The 14,375-nt window shown below is 46.5% G+C and overlaps 1 protein-coding gene across 1 annotated transcript; it reads left to right on the top strand.

Moving 5' to 3' along the window:
- Positions 1-1,766: 1,766 nt before the first annotated feature.
- Positions 1,767-13,645, top strand: LOC129675286 (thioredoxin). The gene is made up of 5 exons (XM_055605316.1): positions 1,767-1,915; positions 5,893-5,997; positions 6,903-6,962; positions 12,466-12,531; positions 13,430-13,645. The coding sequence occupies exons 1-5, from the start codon at positions 1,892-1,894 to the stop codon at positions 13,490-13,492; spliced, it is 318 nt and encodes a 105-aa protein (XP_055461291.1). The 5' UTR covers positions 1,767-1,891; the 3' UTR covers positions 13,493-13,645.
- The last annotated feature ends 730 nt before the right edge of the window (positions 13,646-14,375 follow it).

The raw sequence follows: 14,375 nt of genomic DNA, 5'->3' as shown, positions 1-14,375 counted from the left end.
TGGTGCTGAGCAGCAAGCAGAGCTGTCAGGACTTGAGTCCTGCAGCTCAAACCTTAGGTGTAAGGTGTATGTTTCCACTTCACAGGGGAAACTAGAGCACAGAAAAGCTAAGTAAACTGGCCCAGAGTAAGACAGCTTCTTAAGCGGGGATGCAGGTGGGAGAGACAGGCAGAGGTGAGACTGTTAACTCAGTCTGGCCTCCCAGATCCTCATTCTATTTGCAACATCCTCAACGTACAGGTGCCAGGGAGTCAGGACTTCCCTCAACAGAATCAGCGGACATCTGAGGGTCGGATACGGACGGGACCCTCCCAGGTCGACAGTCAGTGATCTGGTATCCTTGCTAGACAGATTTACTAACTACGAAATAGGCAAGAACCTGGAATGTAGCTGGACTGAAAAGACCAGTGCCTCAACTGTCCTCTTAAGGAAGGCTACTGCCTTCAGGGCAGTATCCACCCTCAGTCCGGGGCTATGTTCAGAACGCTCCCTCATGTCTGCATCCTCACTCATTACTCGCGTTCCTCCCCCCCTCTAAAGATTTCGCACAAGTAGTTCAAAAGTTCTGGTTGTTTTCTCCTTGTTTTGAACTAGGGAAACGGGTAGGGTAGCCAGAAAAGTGACCTCCAGTGGATGTTGCAGATTTATCTAAACATGCTCTGCTTTGAAAAGGCAGGCTTGGCAAGTCCCTCCCAGCATGTCGGCTCTGTCCAGTCTCCGTCCCAGCTTCTTCACCTGCACATACAGCTGCACACTGGCCTTCGGGCTGCACAATGCCTCCTTAACAATGTCTTAGCTTCCACCACGCCCGGTCCTCCTGCACATCACCCCAGTTATCACTGACACTCTTCCTGGCGTCTCCCAAGACAGAAGAATCTCCTCAATCCGTGTATACTGTCACTGTAAATACATGGCCCCACGCAAGATTAATTAGCCTTCACGATGACTATAATTAGAATCATTTATTGAGCGTTTCCTTATGTGCCAAGCGATGTCCTCGTCGGTTTTCAAGCCCTTAAATCCTTCAAGACGAGCTGGGAGGGGGACCATTTGATCTCCATCATGCCTGCATTTATACGGGGCACAAAACAAGGAAACTAAAGGGCTCTATCCCTCTGCAGCAGCAGGTCCACCTGCGAAAGTTAAAGAATAGGAAGGAGAGGGGGGAGAAGTGTCAAAAGCAATATTCTTAAAGGAGGCGAGGGCGCGCACTGAGACACTTCCTAGTCATCGTTACTCAGCACTTTGAGGAGAACCGCAGCATGGCCGCCCTGGTCAAAGGCTACATTTCTGCTCGAGTTGTCCCCAGCCCCAGTATAGAAGTATCTGACTTCGGTCTGTTTAGGGCGTGGCCAATGTGATTCCAGAGGGACTCTACGTCGTGAGAGGGGACCGCGGCCTACCACCCCTTACAGTGCGCAGAGAAAGCGCCCTTGGGGTAGCCGGACGCACGACTTCCACCCGGTGAGCGCAGGGCGGCGTCGGGGAGCCCGGAGATCCCGAAGCTGCTCTAGGCGCCTGCGCTAGCTCCACCCCCCGTAAGCCGAGGTCCTCGCTCGACAGCGTAGAGGGCGGAGCCGGGAGCCGGGCCAGCACAACGGCAGTTCCGGAGCTGCTCAAGTAGTGGGCTCTGGCTGCGTCCTCTGGAAACCGCTCCGCCCGTGGGGGCGTGGTCTGGGCGTGGCTTGCGGAGGCGCCTCGGCCGGCGCGGGAGGCTAGGGAGCGCGTCTCCGCCGCGCGTGCCCGTCCGCCCCGCCTCGCCGCGCTCCTCCCAGTCTCTATAAAGAGAAGGCGGGCGCCGCGCTCAGTTGCAATCTCCGCTCGGCGCATCGGATCCGTTTCCATCGGATTCTGCAGAAACTCCTGTGGTTCCCTCCCCGCGACAGCCAAAATGGTGAAGCTGATCGAGAGTAAGGTACGCGTGCCCGGGCGCCGCGCTCACCCGGCCTTGCCGAGAGGACGCCCTCGCTCTCTCTGCGGTCCAGCCCTGGGCCTGTGTGCGCCTTGGGCTGTGGAGCACGCCCTGGGGGAGGGAGCGGGCAGACCCTGCTACGCCCGATACTGGAGGTGCACGCTTGGGCAGCACCTGGGTCCTCCGAGCTGCAATCTCTCGCACTCTCCTTCCTGCCAGCCCAAATCTGGAGGAGGTAAAATGATGGAAGGGGGTCCTCCGGTGACCCGTCTGAATCGGCATTCGGGGGTCTCTGGAAGAAGGTGGGTAGCCGGTGTCTTAGACCGCGCGGGTGTGCTGTGCCGCGGGGCTAGGCCGGGGTTTGCCTCCATCGGTGGCCCGCCGCCCAGAGGACGCGTGAGAGGTCGGTTTACGGGGCCAGGTGCCGGTTGGAGACCCCAGGTGACTGCCTGGAAAAGAGGTCCAGGCCGCGCCCGCGAGACTCCTCCTCCTGCGGCGCAGGGCGTGTTTCCGGCAGCGCTGGCTTTGGAATGACTCAGTCTCCAATGTCTGGGCCCAGGGGCCTCGCTGCCTAAGGTTTCAGTGATTTACCCACGGTCAGTGGGCTTTCCTGGAATCCAGGGCTCTCCCCTGGGAGTAGTCCAGTACAAAGTCCTGGTTCTGCCCTTTGGGGGGAAAAAAATACCCGGGGGAAAAAATACCCAGGGGAAAAACTGTTACCATATTTGAAAGTTACTGAGAATCAAAATATCCTGGAGGTTGGGAATCCCAGAGCCTGTTACACTGTAACCACTTGGAGAATATTTGTTAAATGGAAAGTGAAAGGGGAGTGGGTGGGAATTGACTTTCGAAAGACTGTCTCACAAGTTCAACCTTGCCCTAGGGGAGCCGGTGGGAGAAAGGTCTGTGCCCTCCAGTTTTGAGCACCTGATTGGGTCTCACGTCAGTTTGCTCAGAATCCACTCACAGGGTCCTTGCCTGTTTAAACTGTGCTACTTTTGGGACCTTTGCCATTCCAGTAGGAAGGCTTTACATTGGTGACAGGAAACCAGTTAGTCATAAAAAGCTTGGGCCCCAAAAACCCTGATCCGAGTCGCCCTGAGTCAGAGGTTAACGAAGTCTCATCTGATGGGCTTCAGTTGGTTGTTTTAGCCATATGGTGCTTCTGTGCTTCGGAGGACTCTGGTTAGTTAAGGTCCTCTGGGGTCTAACAGGAGCGGAACGATGGGCGACAGTGTAATGAAGAAATCAACAGTTGGCTTCCTTTATTTATTTTTAAAAATGAAACTATTTATTGAACTATATGCAAGGCACTTTGCTGGGTTCTTCATAGGCCACTGTTAGACCAGGCTGTTGGTTCATGCCTCTAATCACTATCATTCAGGAGGCTGAGACTGGAGGATCACCACAGGCTTGGGCTACAGAGTGAGAACTTGTCTGAAAAAGCAAAGACCATTTTGTATTATTACCTTTGGCCTGGGTATGGTTTTGTTGTTTGGGGCTTTCTCTTTTGGTTAATATTCATGTATACTTGTGGAGGTCAGAGGACAACTTGGGAGGGTTGGTTCACTTCTAGCAGTGGGTCATGGGTATTGAACTCAGTTCCTGAGTCTTGGTTGCAAGCACCTTTTAATCTGCTGAGCCATCTTGCCAGCCCCTGAGCTAGGTGTGTTTGAGAAGAGGAATAGTAGCATCTGCTCCTTTCTACTCTGGCTGTGGTTTTTTTTTGTCTCCAATTATTGGTGTCGGTGGTGGAGACATTCATCAGTAGTGTTTATTAGTTTCTGTAGCTAAAAATTGTGATTTGCTCCTTAGTAGATAATTTTGAATACTCAAGCCAGTACTTCACGCAAGTTCACACACTTGAGGAGAACTCATCGGTGAAGTTTGCACATCCCTGTAACTACAGTTCCATGAAGCCAGAAATTGGGGTTGTGAGCCAGTTAGAGCTGCCAGCCGCTTTGTCAGAATTTTAAAGATTTTGCTTGAATTTGACTTGTAGCTGCTTCAGAAATGCAGTTCGTCATGCTTTCCATGTAATCTCGTCAACTTTTTATTGCTGGGGGTCAGCCATGTTCCAGATCCGGGTGTCAGCAGAGCAGCCTGCTGAACCAGGGTCTTGCAGTAGAGAATAGGTAGTGTGGCGTCTGCTCATCACGTGGTGGGGGGTTATGAAATTTACCTGCAACAACCGGTGGTAGTTTGGGGAACTCTCCGCTGCGGTCCCACTCAGTGCTGCTCACACCCTGGCATGGGATCGATGGGCCTGGAACACTAGACAGCTCTACAAGTCTTTGTAGCCATTCTGTTCCCAGAAATGACACGGGATTATTTTTCCTGAAAAGCATGAGATAGAAATGAAAAACCTAAAAGGTAACTACCCAAGGCTGAAAAGATGGCTCCTTGGATAAGAGCACCTGGTGGTCTTGCAGAGGATGAGGGGGTTCAATTTCTAGCACCTGAATGCTGTCCTGTAGTTGTAACTCCAGTTCCAGGGCATCTGATACCCTCTTCCAGCCTCTGAAGGCACCAGGCACACAAGTGATGGACATAAATACATCCAGACAAAAACATTAGTTACAAAAAAAGTTTTTGGGTAAAGTAACTATGTGCCATGAAAACTCAATAGGTTTTTGTTTTGAGTGTGCATGTGTATGTATGTTTTATATATTTGCATTTGTTTGCTTTGTTGAACCAGATGTAATGTGATCCTTAGTTTGTCTTAGTTTTTGATAACTAATTTGACCAACTTTTTTTCCCTGAAGGACATGTTGGCTTCACGTATGGCTGTTTATGTTTTTATTCATCTTTGTTGCCCCAGTTTGCATTTTGGTCATCACTAAGTGACTAACGGTGGTTTGCGTGAGTCCCTGGTAACTCCAGTGTTAGGTTCCTACGGTTACAGTATCAAGGCTTTTAGTAAATAATTCAAGGAGTTTAGTGGTGAGGGATTTTTTTTTTTTCACTTTTGCTGAGGATTTCATGTGATAAGTGTTACTTAAGCAAAACAAAAAAAATAATTCCTTCTTGAGGGACTGAAAATAAAGGGCAAAAGTCAAAGGTTGATAAGCAGTGTGGTTCCAACTCTAGAAACCCTGTTTAAGGTACACGGAAGGGGCTGGAGAGCTTGTTAAGAGTGCATCTTCTTCCAGGGGACTCTCGTTCACGCACGTGCGCGCACACACAAACACACACACACACACACACACACACACACACACACACACGAAATGTTACGCTAGCAGTGACCTCCAGAGTAAGAGCTTGCTCTCCTGGGCTGTGCCATGGCATCAAGGATTTTGCCCATGTTAAGCAAATGTGTTGCCTTTATTTCCCCTTTGGTTAAGTAACTTGTGACTTTTCCATTGCTTAACTGTGTCTGGTGAAGCTTCTTTGATTTTTAGGTTCCTTTCACCAACCCCTAAGAATCCAGTGTCAGAAGTGAAAACATCACAAACGCCCATTTTCCCTTTTTGGTTTTGAGTGCTAAGGCTGGAGCGCTAAGGTAGAGCCCTTGCCTAATGTGTGCAATGCCCTGTGTCCACACATCATCCCTCCACCCAGATTAGTCAGTTCACAGAATTTGATAAGTTATTCCTGGACACCAGGACACTCTCCTCATTATATCTCCTTTTATCTTATCGAGTGTAACAGCACCAACCCTGTGCAAGAATTCCTTCAAGCCGCGTTATCTGGTTGCTTTGGATAAAAAGTAGTCCCTAAGCAGAACCTCTGGTTTGTACTTAACATCTGTTTGTTGCTCGTTTTTGTGTTTGCTTGGATCTTTTTGCCGGCATAAGAGGGCTTCCTCACTGGCTAGCCTGAAACTGGCCAGTGGAGACCAGGTTGGCCACCACCACCAAGAGATCTGCTTACCTAAGCCTGCCCAGTGAGCGCTGGATTTAAAGGCATGGTCACACCCAGCGAAGCCCTCTTGTGGAAAGTGACAGGATATAATGCAGGCGTGTCTTTCTCCTCAGGAAGCTTTTCAGGAGGCCCTGGCCGCTGCAGGAGACAAGCTTGTAGTTGTGGACTTTTCTGCCACGTGGTGTGGACCTTGCAAAATGATCAAGCCCTTCTTTCATGTGAGTATGAGAGCTATGTATGGGCTTAGAGGCTGGCTCGTGGCCATAGACTGAGAGGAAAGGATTGATGGTGAATGGGTGTGTGAGGGGTTTGCTTTGTTTTCCCGTGTCATTAGCCAAAAAGCAGTAGCATAACAACTTTCATAATATAGTTCATTGAAGACAACTTTGGGAAGTTTTGTGGTCCTAAGTAATTTTGGGTTTTTGTTCTCTCCTCTCCCCATTTGACACCAAGGCCCAGGGTGAAATTCAGGCCTAGAAATGACAGTACCAAATTATTTTATCCTTGGGAAAATTTGACTCGTAGACCGCTGTGTCCCTGGTGCTTACCTAGTCTCTTATATTGATCGAATTTTTAGACCTGGCTGGTGAGGGTGCTCAGTGGAAAAAGGAGCTTATGGCTTGCCATGCAAGCCTGATATCCCGAGTGTGATCTCAAAACCCACGCTGGAAAGGGAGAACCAACTCCCAAAACTTGCCCTCTGGCTTCCACGTGCATGTATGTGCTGTATGTGGCACGTGCACACACATACAGTAATAACACAACAGTAAGGACTCTTAAATAATTTTTAAAAATCTTTAATTAGTGCTTAGATCTGGAGAGATGCCTCAGTGGTTAAGAGCACTGGCTGCTCTTCCAGGGGACCTTCGTTTGGTTCCCAGTACCCAAATGGAGGGTCACAACCTCCTATAACCCTAGTTCCAGGGCATTCGGCACCCTCTTGTGGCCTCTGTAGGCACCAGGCAAACACATGGTGCACAAACAGGCATGTAGGCAAGACATCCATATGCATAAAATAAAAGTGAATAAATATTTTATCTCTTATATTTCCTTTGAAAAAGCATAGCTATGTTGACTGTCGTTACTCAGTTATAACTCTCTTGGTTTGTTTTAAATTTTCCAGTCCCTCTCTGAAAAGTATGCCAGCGTGGTGTTCCTTGAAGTGGACGTGGATGACTGCCAGGTACTCGGGGAGAATCTGGTGCTGCCACTCCTCTCCTAGTGGCCGGCCCTCGGGAGGCTGCCTTGTTCCTCTAAGTGTTGAGTAATGCTAGAAGTGGGACTCTAAGAAGTTCTATTTGGGAAGAGTGGGGCATGTGTGTGGGTTTAATCCTAGATACTAGGAGGTGCGTGTGGCACATTCTAAAGTGACCATCTGAACGCTAGCTCTCAGGGTGGAGGCCTCTGTGTTGCACAGGCCTGTATTCTGAGATGCTCAGTGGATAGAAGTTAACTGTGGCTCTAACAGAGTGGGTGGCATCATGAAATTGTGAGGACACTTTTGAGATACTCTGAACTTGTCTTGTAGAATATTCTCATTATTATTCTTCTGCTTGGTTTGAATCAGTGAGAAAGCCCAGACATTACAACAAGCGAGCCGCAGTGTGTTAGAGAGCTGGGAGTACTTGAGGGGAAATTTAAGTCCTGGTTTTATTGGACAGGTTCTTGTTTGTTACACACTCAGGTCTGTTCTGTGTATTTTCCCACATACTGATATCTGTAGCCCTCTAGCCCCCATAGCGGTACTGGCCCTGTTTTAGCGATGGGAAAGCTGAAACAGAGAAGTTGCCCTTGGAGTTGCATAGGCCCTGGTAGAGCAAGTGTTTTAAATGAGGCAGCATGGTTCCACTGCCCTTGGCTCTTAGCCTCTGCCTCCATAACTCACCCTATAAAGGGCAGACCAGGTACTTAGCATATGACCTTGCCTCTCGAGGGCTGCTGGGCTGGAAAAGCCTGCTTGGGATGGAGCACCAGGCCCTAAAGGCTTGCATGCTTGAGTACTTTTACTTGCCCTTTGGGGCAGAAGGAAGTAGAGAATGAGGTGGCAGCAAAAGTACTAGACTGGACTCCAATACTGGCTCTGTGGGCGGCCTGCTTTATGCTGATCTCTCATCTTCCTCCACCTACTGCTCTGTCTAGAATCAGATCTCTGTACCTGACCGTTGGCTTGTTAAAAGTTCTGGCTGGTCACGTGAGATGTGCAGCAGTCCTCTTCAAACACCCGGCTCGCATCATCCCCAGCATGCTTTTTCTCCGCACGCTTCCTGGCCTCTCTTCACTTGTGCTGTCTCCCCTCCCTGGCCCGTCCTTCCTACGTGACTGAATCCCTGTCACAAGCTTCACTTCCTTCTCATGCCACCATCTCCATTCAGCCCTTTCATTCTACACTCTCAGTCTGCTTCCTCTCCTCGGCGTTCGCATGGTCGTCTTTGGTTGCCTTCCTCCAAGCTTACAGTGGTAAGAAGGAATGGGTCCTATGCCTGTGCTCCTGGCTGCCGATCCCTTTTTTTAACAGTGGGGGCTTGCTCTGGTTACTTTCGTGTGCCTTGCTTTCATCTTCTAATTAGCAGTGTTGTCCAGCATCACAAATAAGGTGGTTATCCAGATTGAGCAAGACCATAATTATGAAGCCTTTGGCCGGCCTGGCTCCCAAACCCTTGGTGAAACATGGTAGCGAGCATCCAACATCCAAAGTGCTCTGAAAGTCAAACAGCTTCAATGCTGCCATCGTGGACAGAACAGTAAAAAGTCTGCAACTCCTATGAAATCTAGAAACGCTGAAACACACTTGGGCCCAAGCATTATGACCAAGGGATCCTCAGTCACAACATCTTTTTTGTCATTAGTCTTTGTTGAATGGCTAAGGGAAGTGATTCTTCTCATAGTATCTAGAGTTAGGGAGGAAAATGAGAGTACAGCTTGCTTTTGGGAATAAAGAAGTTCATAGCCTGTTTTCATGAACTTAGTCTGTCCATTGTACTCTGTTCCCACCCTCTTCATATATGGCAGCAGTTCTGTGAGTCATGGGTCACGTCACCCAAGACCACCAGGAAACATTTCACAGTAGCTGATCGGGGGTTACTGCAACATGAGGAACTGTATCGAAGGGACGCAGCAATAGGAAGGTTGAGAACAGCCGCTATGTGGTTATTTAGCCAGGAGAAATTTACCCTTGACTTAGATCAGTTGACCCCGTTAGATAATTACACAGTAACTGTGAGTGGGTTTTAACACCCACTTTTGAACACTGCCAAAATGTGATTTTTTTTTTTCCTGAATATAAGTGTTTTGTAATTTTTTAAAGAGCAGGAAGTAGGGGTATGACCCCAGGTCTTAGGGAGGAGACAATGAAAGAAACCCCGGATCAAGAATGGTGTATATGAGAATGCGGTGGCTCACACCTGCACACACACTCACAGCACACGGGAGGAGGGTCCTTAAACGTCTGGAGCTAGCCCAGACCACAGAGTGAGGTTCTTAAAGCAAAAGGAATAGGCATTGCAACCCATAGAGCATTACGTGGGCAGAATAGAGACCTAGAATGATGAGAGAACTGTCACCAGGCTTTACTGAAGCCTATAAAAAAAAAACTTTAATAGATGGCAATGAGGTTGTGTTCATGGATATTGACTTGGCATGGTTAAAACCTTAGTATTCCCAAATTTTAATTTAACCCAGTTTGGAGCTGGTGTATTTGGGGGAATTTATGGTAATGCTTTGAAATAGTACAGACAGGAAAGTCTTAGGACAGTTTTTTTTAAAAAGAAGGGGGTCCGGGGAAAAACATTAGTAAAGTTCTGTACAAATATATATTAGCTACTACATTAATTAAAACATTGTTTTAAACGAACACTATTTAACCATATGTTAATGATTAGCCATTTAGAGTTAAGCTGTTGCTGTTCTACCTTGTTCTCTATTCCTACATATATTAGAAGATAAAACCTGTAGGAAATAAAGGAATAATAGGTGCTGTAAACCAGCTTTTCTCTTTCACTGCTGAGCAAAGATACTGCAGAGCTGAGGCCTTGATACATGGGGTGTATGAAATCTTCCCTGGCTGAGCAGGCCTGGAGGGCTTGACGGCCTGAGAGTCATGAGACTGAAGCACAGTCAAGAGTTCTGTTTGTAGGGTTGATGAGTGGGAGGAGCAGATCAGTGTGCGGGATATTTGTATGTGAGGACTGAAAGTACATGAGGAAAAACCACCATTTCCATGTCAGATGAATTGCTTGAGGTCTGGGTTACTTGGCGCTGGAGAGGTGACTCTGGTTAGGAGCACTTAGAGCACCCACATCAGGTAGCTTGCTGAAAGTCCAGTTCTAGGGAATCTGACACTGTGTGTGTGTGTGTGTGTGTGTGTGTGTGTGTGTGTGTGTGTGTGTATTTACACAGCCTTAGCTTGGGTTTCTTTATCTGTGATGAACACGACCAAAAATAACTTGGGGAGGAAAGGGTGTGTTTTGCTCACACTTCCAGGTCACAGTACATCACAGGAAAGTCAAGGTTAGGGAGCTAGAGACTGAAGGTGATGCAGAGACCATGAAGGAACACGGCTTTCTTACAGCACGTGCCTGGGTGGAGCCACCCACAGCGTGCCTCCCGTATCAGTTGCTGAATGAGAAAATGCCCTACAGGCTTGTCTGCAGCCAGATCTTAACTGGCAGTTTCTCTACTGCAGATGACAATAGCTTATGATAAGTTGACATAAAACTAGCCAGAACACACGTAATGTGTTCATATAGTGGCTACTGTGGGGTAGTTAAAAAAAAAAAAAGTGGGGTGCATAACTATTTCTTACAGGAAAGTCCATCTCTCCAGATGTGGGATGGCGGGGAGTGCCTATAGCATGTATTTTGTAAAGAAAGGTGTGCGTTGAGGTGAATGAGTGATAAGATAGTAAAGATTGGGTAACACCCACCTTTTCTTCATGGAGCAGATTGTAGAATTTTCTTTCTGCAACCCAGCAGTTCCATTTTATATTTCAAAACCCAAAATATATGTATATATTCACAAGTATGCTTGCATAAATTGGAAATGATCTGAAAGTCCAGGAAGAGGAATTAAATTGTGAAATAAACTACCCGCCACCTTTAAGAAGTCACTTTGACACAGCAATATGGAAAAAACAAAACAAAAAAAAAAACAAAAACTGGATTTTTGTTGTTGTTGTTGTCAAGATATATCCATTTTATATATAAGTGTTTTGCATACAAGCTTGCATGTGCACTGAAGATGTGCTTGCTGCTGTGGAGAACAGAAGAGGACATCGGATCCCCTGGAACTAGAGCTATAGATGGTTGTGAACCACAATGTGTATTGGTCCTCTGCAAGAGCAGCCAGTACTTCTAACTGCTGAGCCATCTCTCCAGACCGCATAAGAAAATTCCTAATACTTTAAAAATTTAGTATATGGAGTTGTAGTTGCAGTTTTAAAAATAAGTTGTATGAACATAGACACTTAAAAATCTATCTCATTAAGACACCCTTTTCCAGTGACTTACGTATTTGTTTGCTTATTTTGGAGACAGGGTCTTATAGCCCCAGTCTGGACTTAAAGTGGGTGAGGATGGCCTTGAACTTCTCGTGCCCCTGACTCTACTTCCTGAGAGCTCAGCTTACAGGTGTGTGCCATCCTGCGTGGCTAAGGGTAACTTCTGGGTTGTAATTCAGTATGTGGCCCTGAGCTCAGCATGGTGTGCACATCTGTGATCCCAGCACTCAGGAAACTGAGGCAGGGTTGTGAATAGAGGCTGGTAGGTCTCAGCCAGAGACAAACGTCAGAGCAGAGACCTGGCTGTCAGGTTCTCAGTTCCTGTTACAGGGGAAGGCTGGCATATCCTACCCCCATCCTAAACTTCTCCAGTCCAGCAACTAGCTGCCCTTTTCCCAGCTACCATGCCCTATATAATCCAGCCATTTTGGTTACGTGGTCCTTTTTTTGTCTATCCTTTACCCTCCTGGCCTCTTGGTCTCTTGGCTGTCTCCTCCCTCTTGTCTTCACATGGCCTGACTCAGTCTTTCTCTGGATTCTCTCAGATGTTTCTGCCTCAGGATATGTTCCCCTTTTATCTACAATAAACCTTAGGAATAGTCATTCTCTCTCTCTCTCTCTCTCTCTCTCTCTCTCTCTCTCTCTCTTTCTTTCTTTCACAGGCCAGCCTTGGTAATGTGGCACGATCCTATCCAGAGAGTTTGGAATGTTTGCCTCCATGTGTGTAAAGCATTAGCTTCCAGCCCCAGAAACAACAAATAACTGTCCAGCCCTTACAGTCATCACTTGTGTATGCCCTGCTCCCTTAATAAAATTGGAAAAACCTAGCAAACCAAGACCTGCTAATTCTGAGGAGCAGAGGAGTGTGTCATTTCCTCTTGACTCTAAGCTGTTCAAGAACTAATCAAATTAAACAGCATGGTAAATGGCTGCTGCATTAACTGATCCTAGGAACATTTCTTTTGTTCGTGCCTGACCGTGGAGGTTGATGATATTTAGTACAGGTTTATAAGTGAGGATGCAAACTGGTGGGCTTTTCTGTTGCTGATGTAATGATGGTGCTCGAAGGTTCTAAGGCTGAGGTTTGGGGTATATAATAGAGAAGCCTGGTTTTTGGAATTTTCCATCTGTGTTTAATGATCACATTCTTATTTTCACCCTATCTCACTGACCACCTTCTCCTGCACCCTAGGATGTTGCTGCAGACTGTGAAGTCAAATGCATGCCAACTTTCCAGTTTTATAAAAAGGGCCAAAAGGTATGTATAATTGACTTCAAGAACACCACCAGAGCTGGGTATAGCGGCACAGACCTTTAATCCCAGCACTCGGCAGAGGCAGACACAGATGAGTCTCTGAGTTTAGGACAGCCAAGACTACATAGAAAAATTCTGTCTTTAAAAAAATAATAAAAAATAAAAATAACCAAGTTGGCAAAATAATGTAAACACAGAAATAACTGAAGTCACTCAGATGGGTGATGCGACTTCACCTCTCATTACTGTATAAAGCCTCGGGTATGTTGCATGCTTGTATTCCAGAGCTTACGGAGCCAAGCAAGATGACTGCTGCAAGGTTTTAGCCTCAAATGCATAGTAAAGTTGCCACATCTCAACTAAAAACCAGATGTAACACTTCAGCAAAAGAATGTATAGTGTACAGTCAGAGAGCATTGACGTGACCTCTGCACAAGAGCTTTGTCACCGCTTTTTACATTCAAGAAGATAAGGCTGCTGTGACACTGTAATCTCAGTGCTTGGGAGGCTGAGGCCCAGGAACAAACCTTGTCTCAGGAGAACTGAACAGTGTCGTCCTTCCTGGACCTTAACACATAATGCGGTGCCTAATTGAAAGTTAGTCTCTTTTAAAGACCAGTCACTAGGTCTCCGCAGCTACTTCATTCAATACCACACAGCATACCACCGTTCATGTTGGCCGGCCTGTTCTTATCAAGAGGTATTTATGGTTGGGAGAATTGCACTGGAAGCCCTTTGGATCCTCTCTAAATTTATTTTTGCCATTAGCTTTGTCTCTTGTTTTTAGAAAACTTACTGAAGAAAGTTTAAGTAAAATCTCTTTTTTGTTGTTGTTCTTTCCCTGATTATAGCGTCTGTACAAAATAATGACACTGCTAATGTCTGTTTTGTCTCTTAACAGGTGGGTGAATTCTCTGGCGCTAACAAGGAAAAGCTTGAAGCCACAATTACTGAATTTGCCTAATCAGGCCCTGAAAAATGTAACCAGCTGTTTAAACTTGTAACTTTTTTAATTTGAAAAAAAAAAAAAATAATAACTATGAAGTGTGGAGAGTCTATACCCAACTGCCATCTGATTATAAATGACAATAAAATATTAATTCTACCCTTTTTAAAACTGTCTGGTGTCTTTTAATATAAATGAGAAATTGCCTGATTTAGTCCCTTTTTTATTTTTAATAACATCCAGTGTTTTGTTTTGTGGTAAGATTAAAAAGATAGGAGCTGGAGAGACACTCGGTAGTTACAAGAGCACTGGCTGCTCTTGCAGAGGACCTGAGTTTGCTTCCCAGCACCGATATGGCAGCTTAGCCCCTGTTAATACAGTTCCAGGGGATCTGAGGGGCTCTGCTGGTCTCCAGGGGCACCAAGCATGTATGTAGTAGGTGTACATTACATGAAGGTAAACATACATAAAAACCCTAAATGTTTTTTTCTAATTTAAAAGAAACATTTAGTACTTAGTTCTAGAAAATCTCTTACTATGTAGTTATGTTAAGTCTTGGGTGGGGGGTTGCTGCTTTAACTTAATAAGAAATTTCTGACAGACCCCCTGTGTGGTCCAGACCCTGAGCATAAGTGATGGTTCACTTGCGATAAAATCACTGGTCTCTGATCTGAGATTCCTGTGCCAAAGGTTACAGTTAGCTCATAATACCCTAATGGTGAGAATCAGAAGTTCTCTGTCAGCCAAGTAGTGGTGGCATATGCCTGTAGTCCCAACAGAGGCAAGTAGAGGTCTTGAATTCCAGGCCAACCTGGTCTACAAAGCAAGTTCTAGGATAGCCAGAGCTAAAACAGAAGCCTGTCCTGGAGTCAGGATTAAGATCAAAGTCCTCAACTGTACA

This window comes from Psammomys obesus, unplaced genomic scaffold, assembly GCF_907164565.1.
Source record: "Psammomys obesus unplaced genomic scaffold, mPsaObe1.curated_primary_1811, whole genome shotgun sequence".
NCBI classification, from domain to species: Eukaryota; Metazoa; Chordata; class Mammalia; order Rodentia; family Muridae; genus Psammomys; species Psammomys obesus.
The sequence above is the reverse complement of the archived record's forward strand: the minus strand, read 5'-3'. Positions and strand labels throughout refer to the sequence as shown.

Excerpts from the sequence above, each read along its gene's own strand:
- LOC129675286 (XM_055605316.1), top strand. The coding sequence starts at position 1,892 with ATGGTGAAGCTGATCGAGAGTAAG. Across the intron at positions 1,916-5,892 it reads TGAAGCTGATCGAGAGTAAG|GAAGCTTTTCAGGAGGCCCT; the intron begins GTACGCGTGCCC and ends CTTTCTCCTCAG. Across the intron at positions 6,963-12,465 it reads TGGACGTGGATGACTGCCAG|GATGTTGCTGCAGACTGTGA; the intron begins GTACTCGGGGAG and ends CCTGCACCCTAG.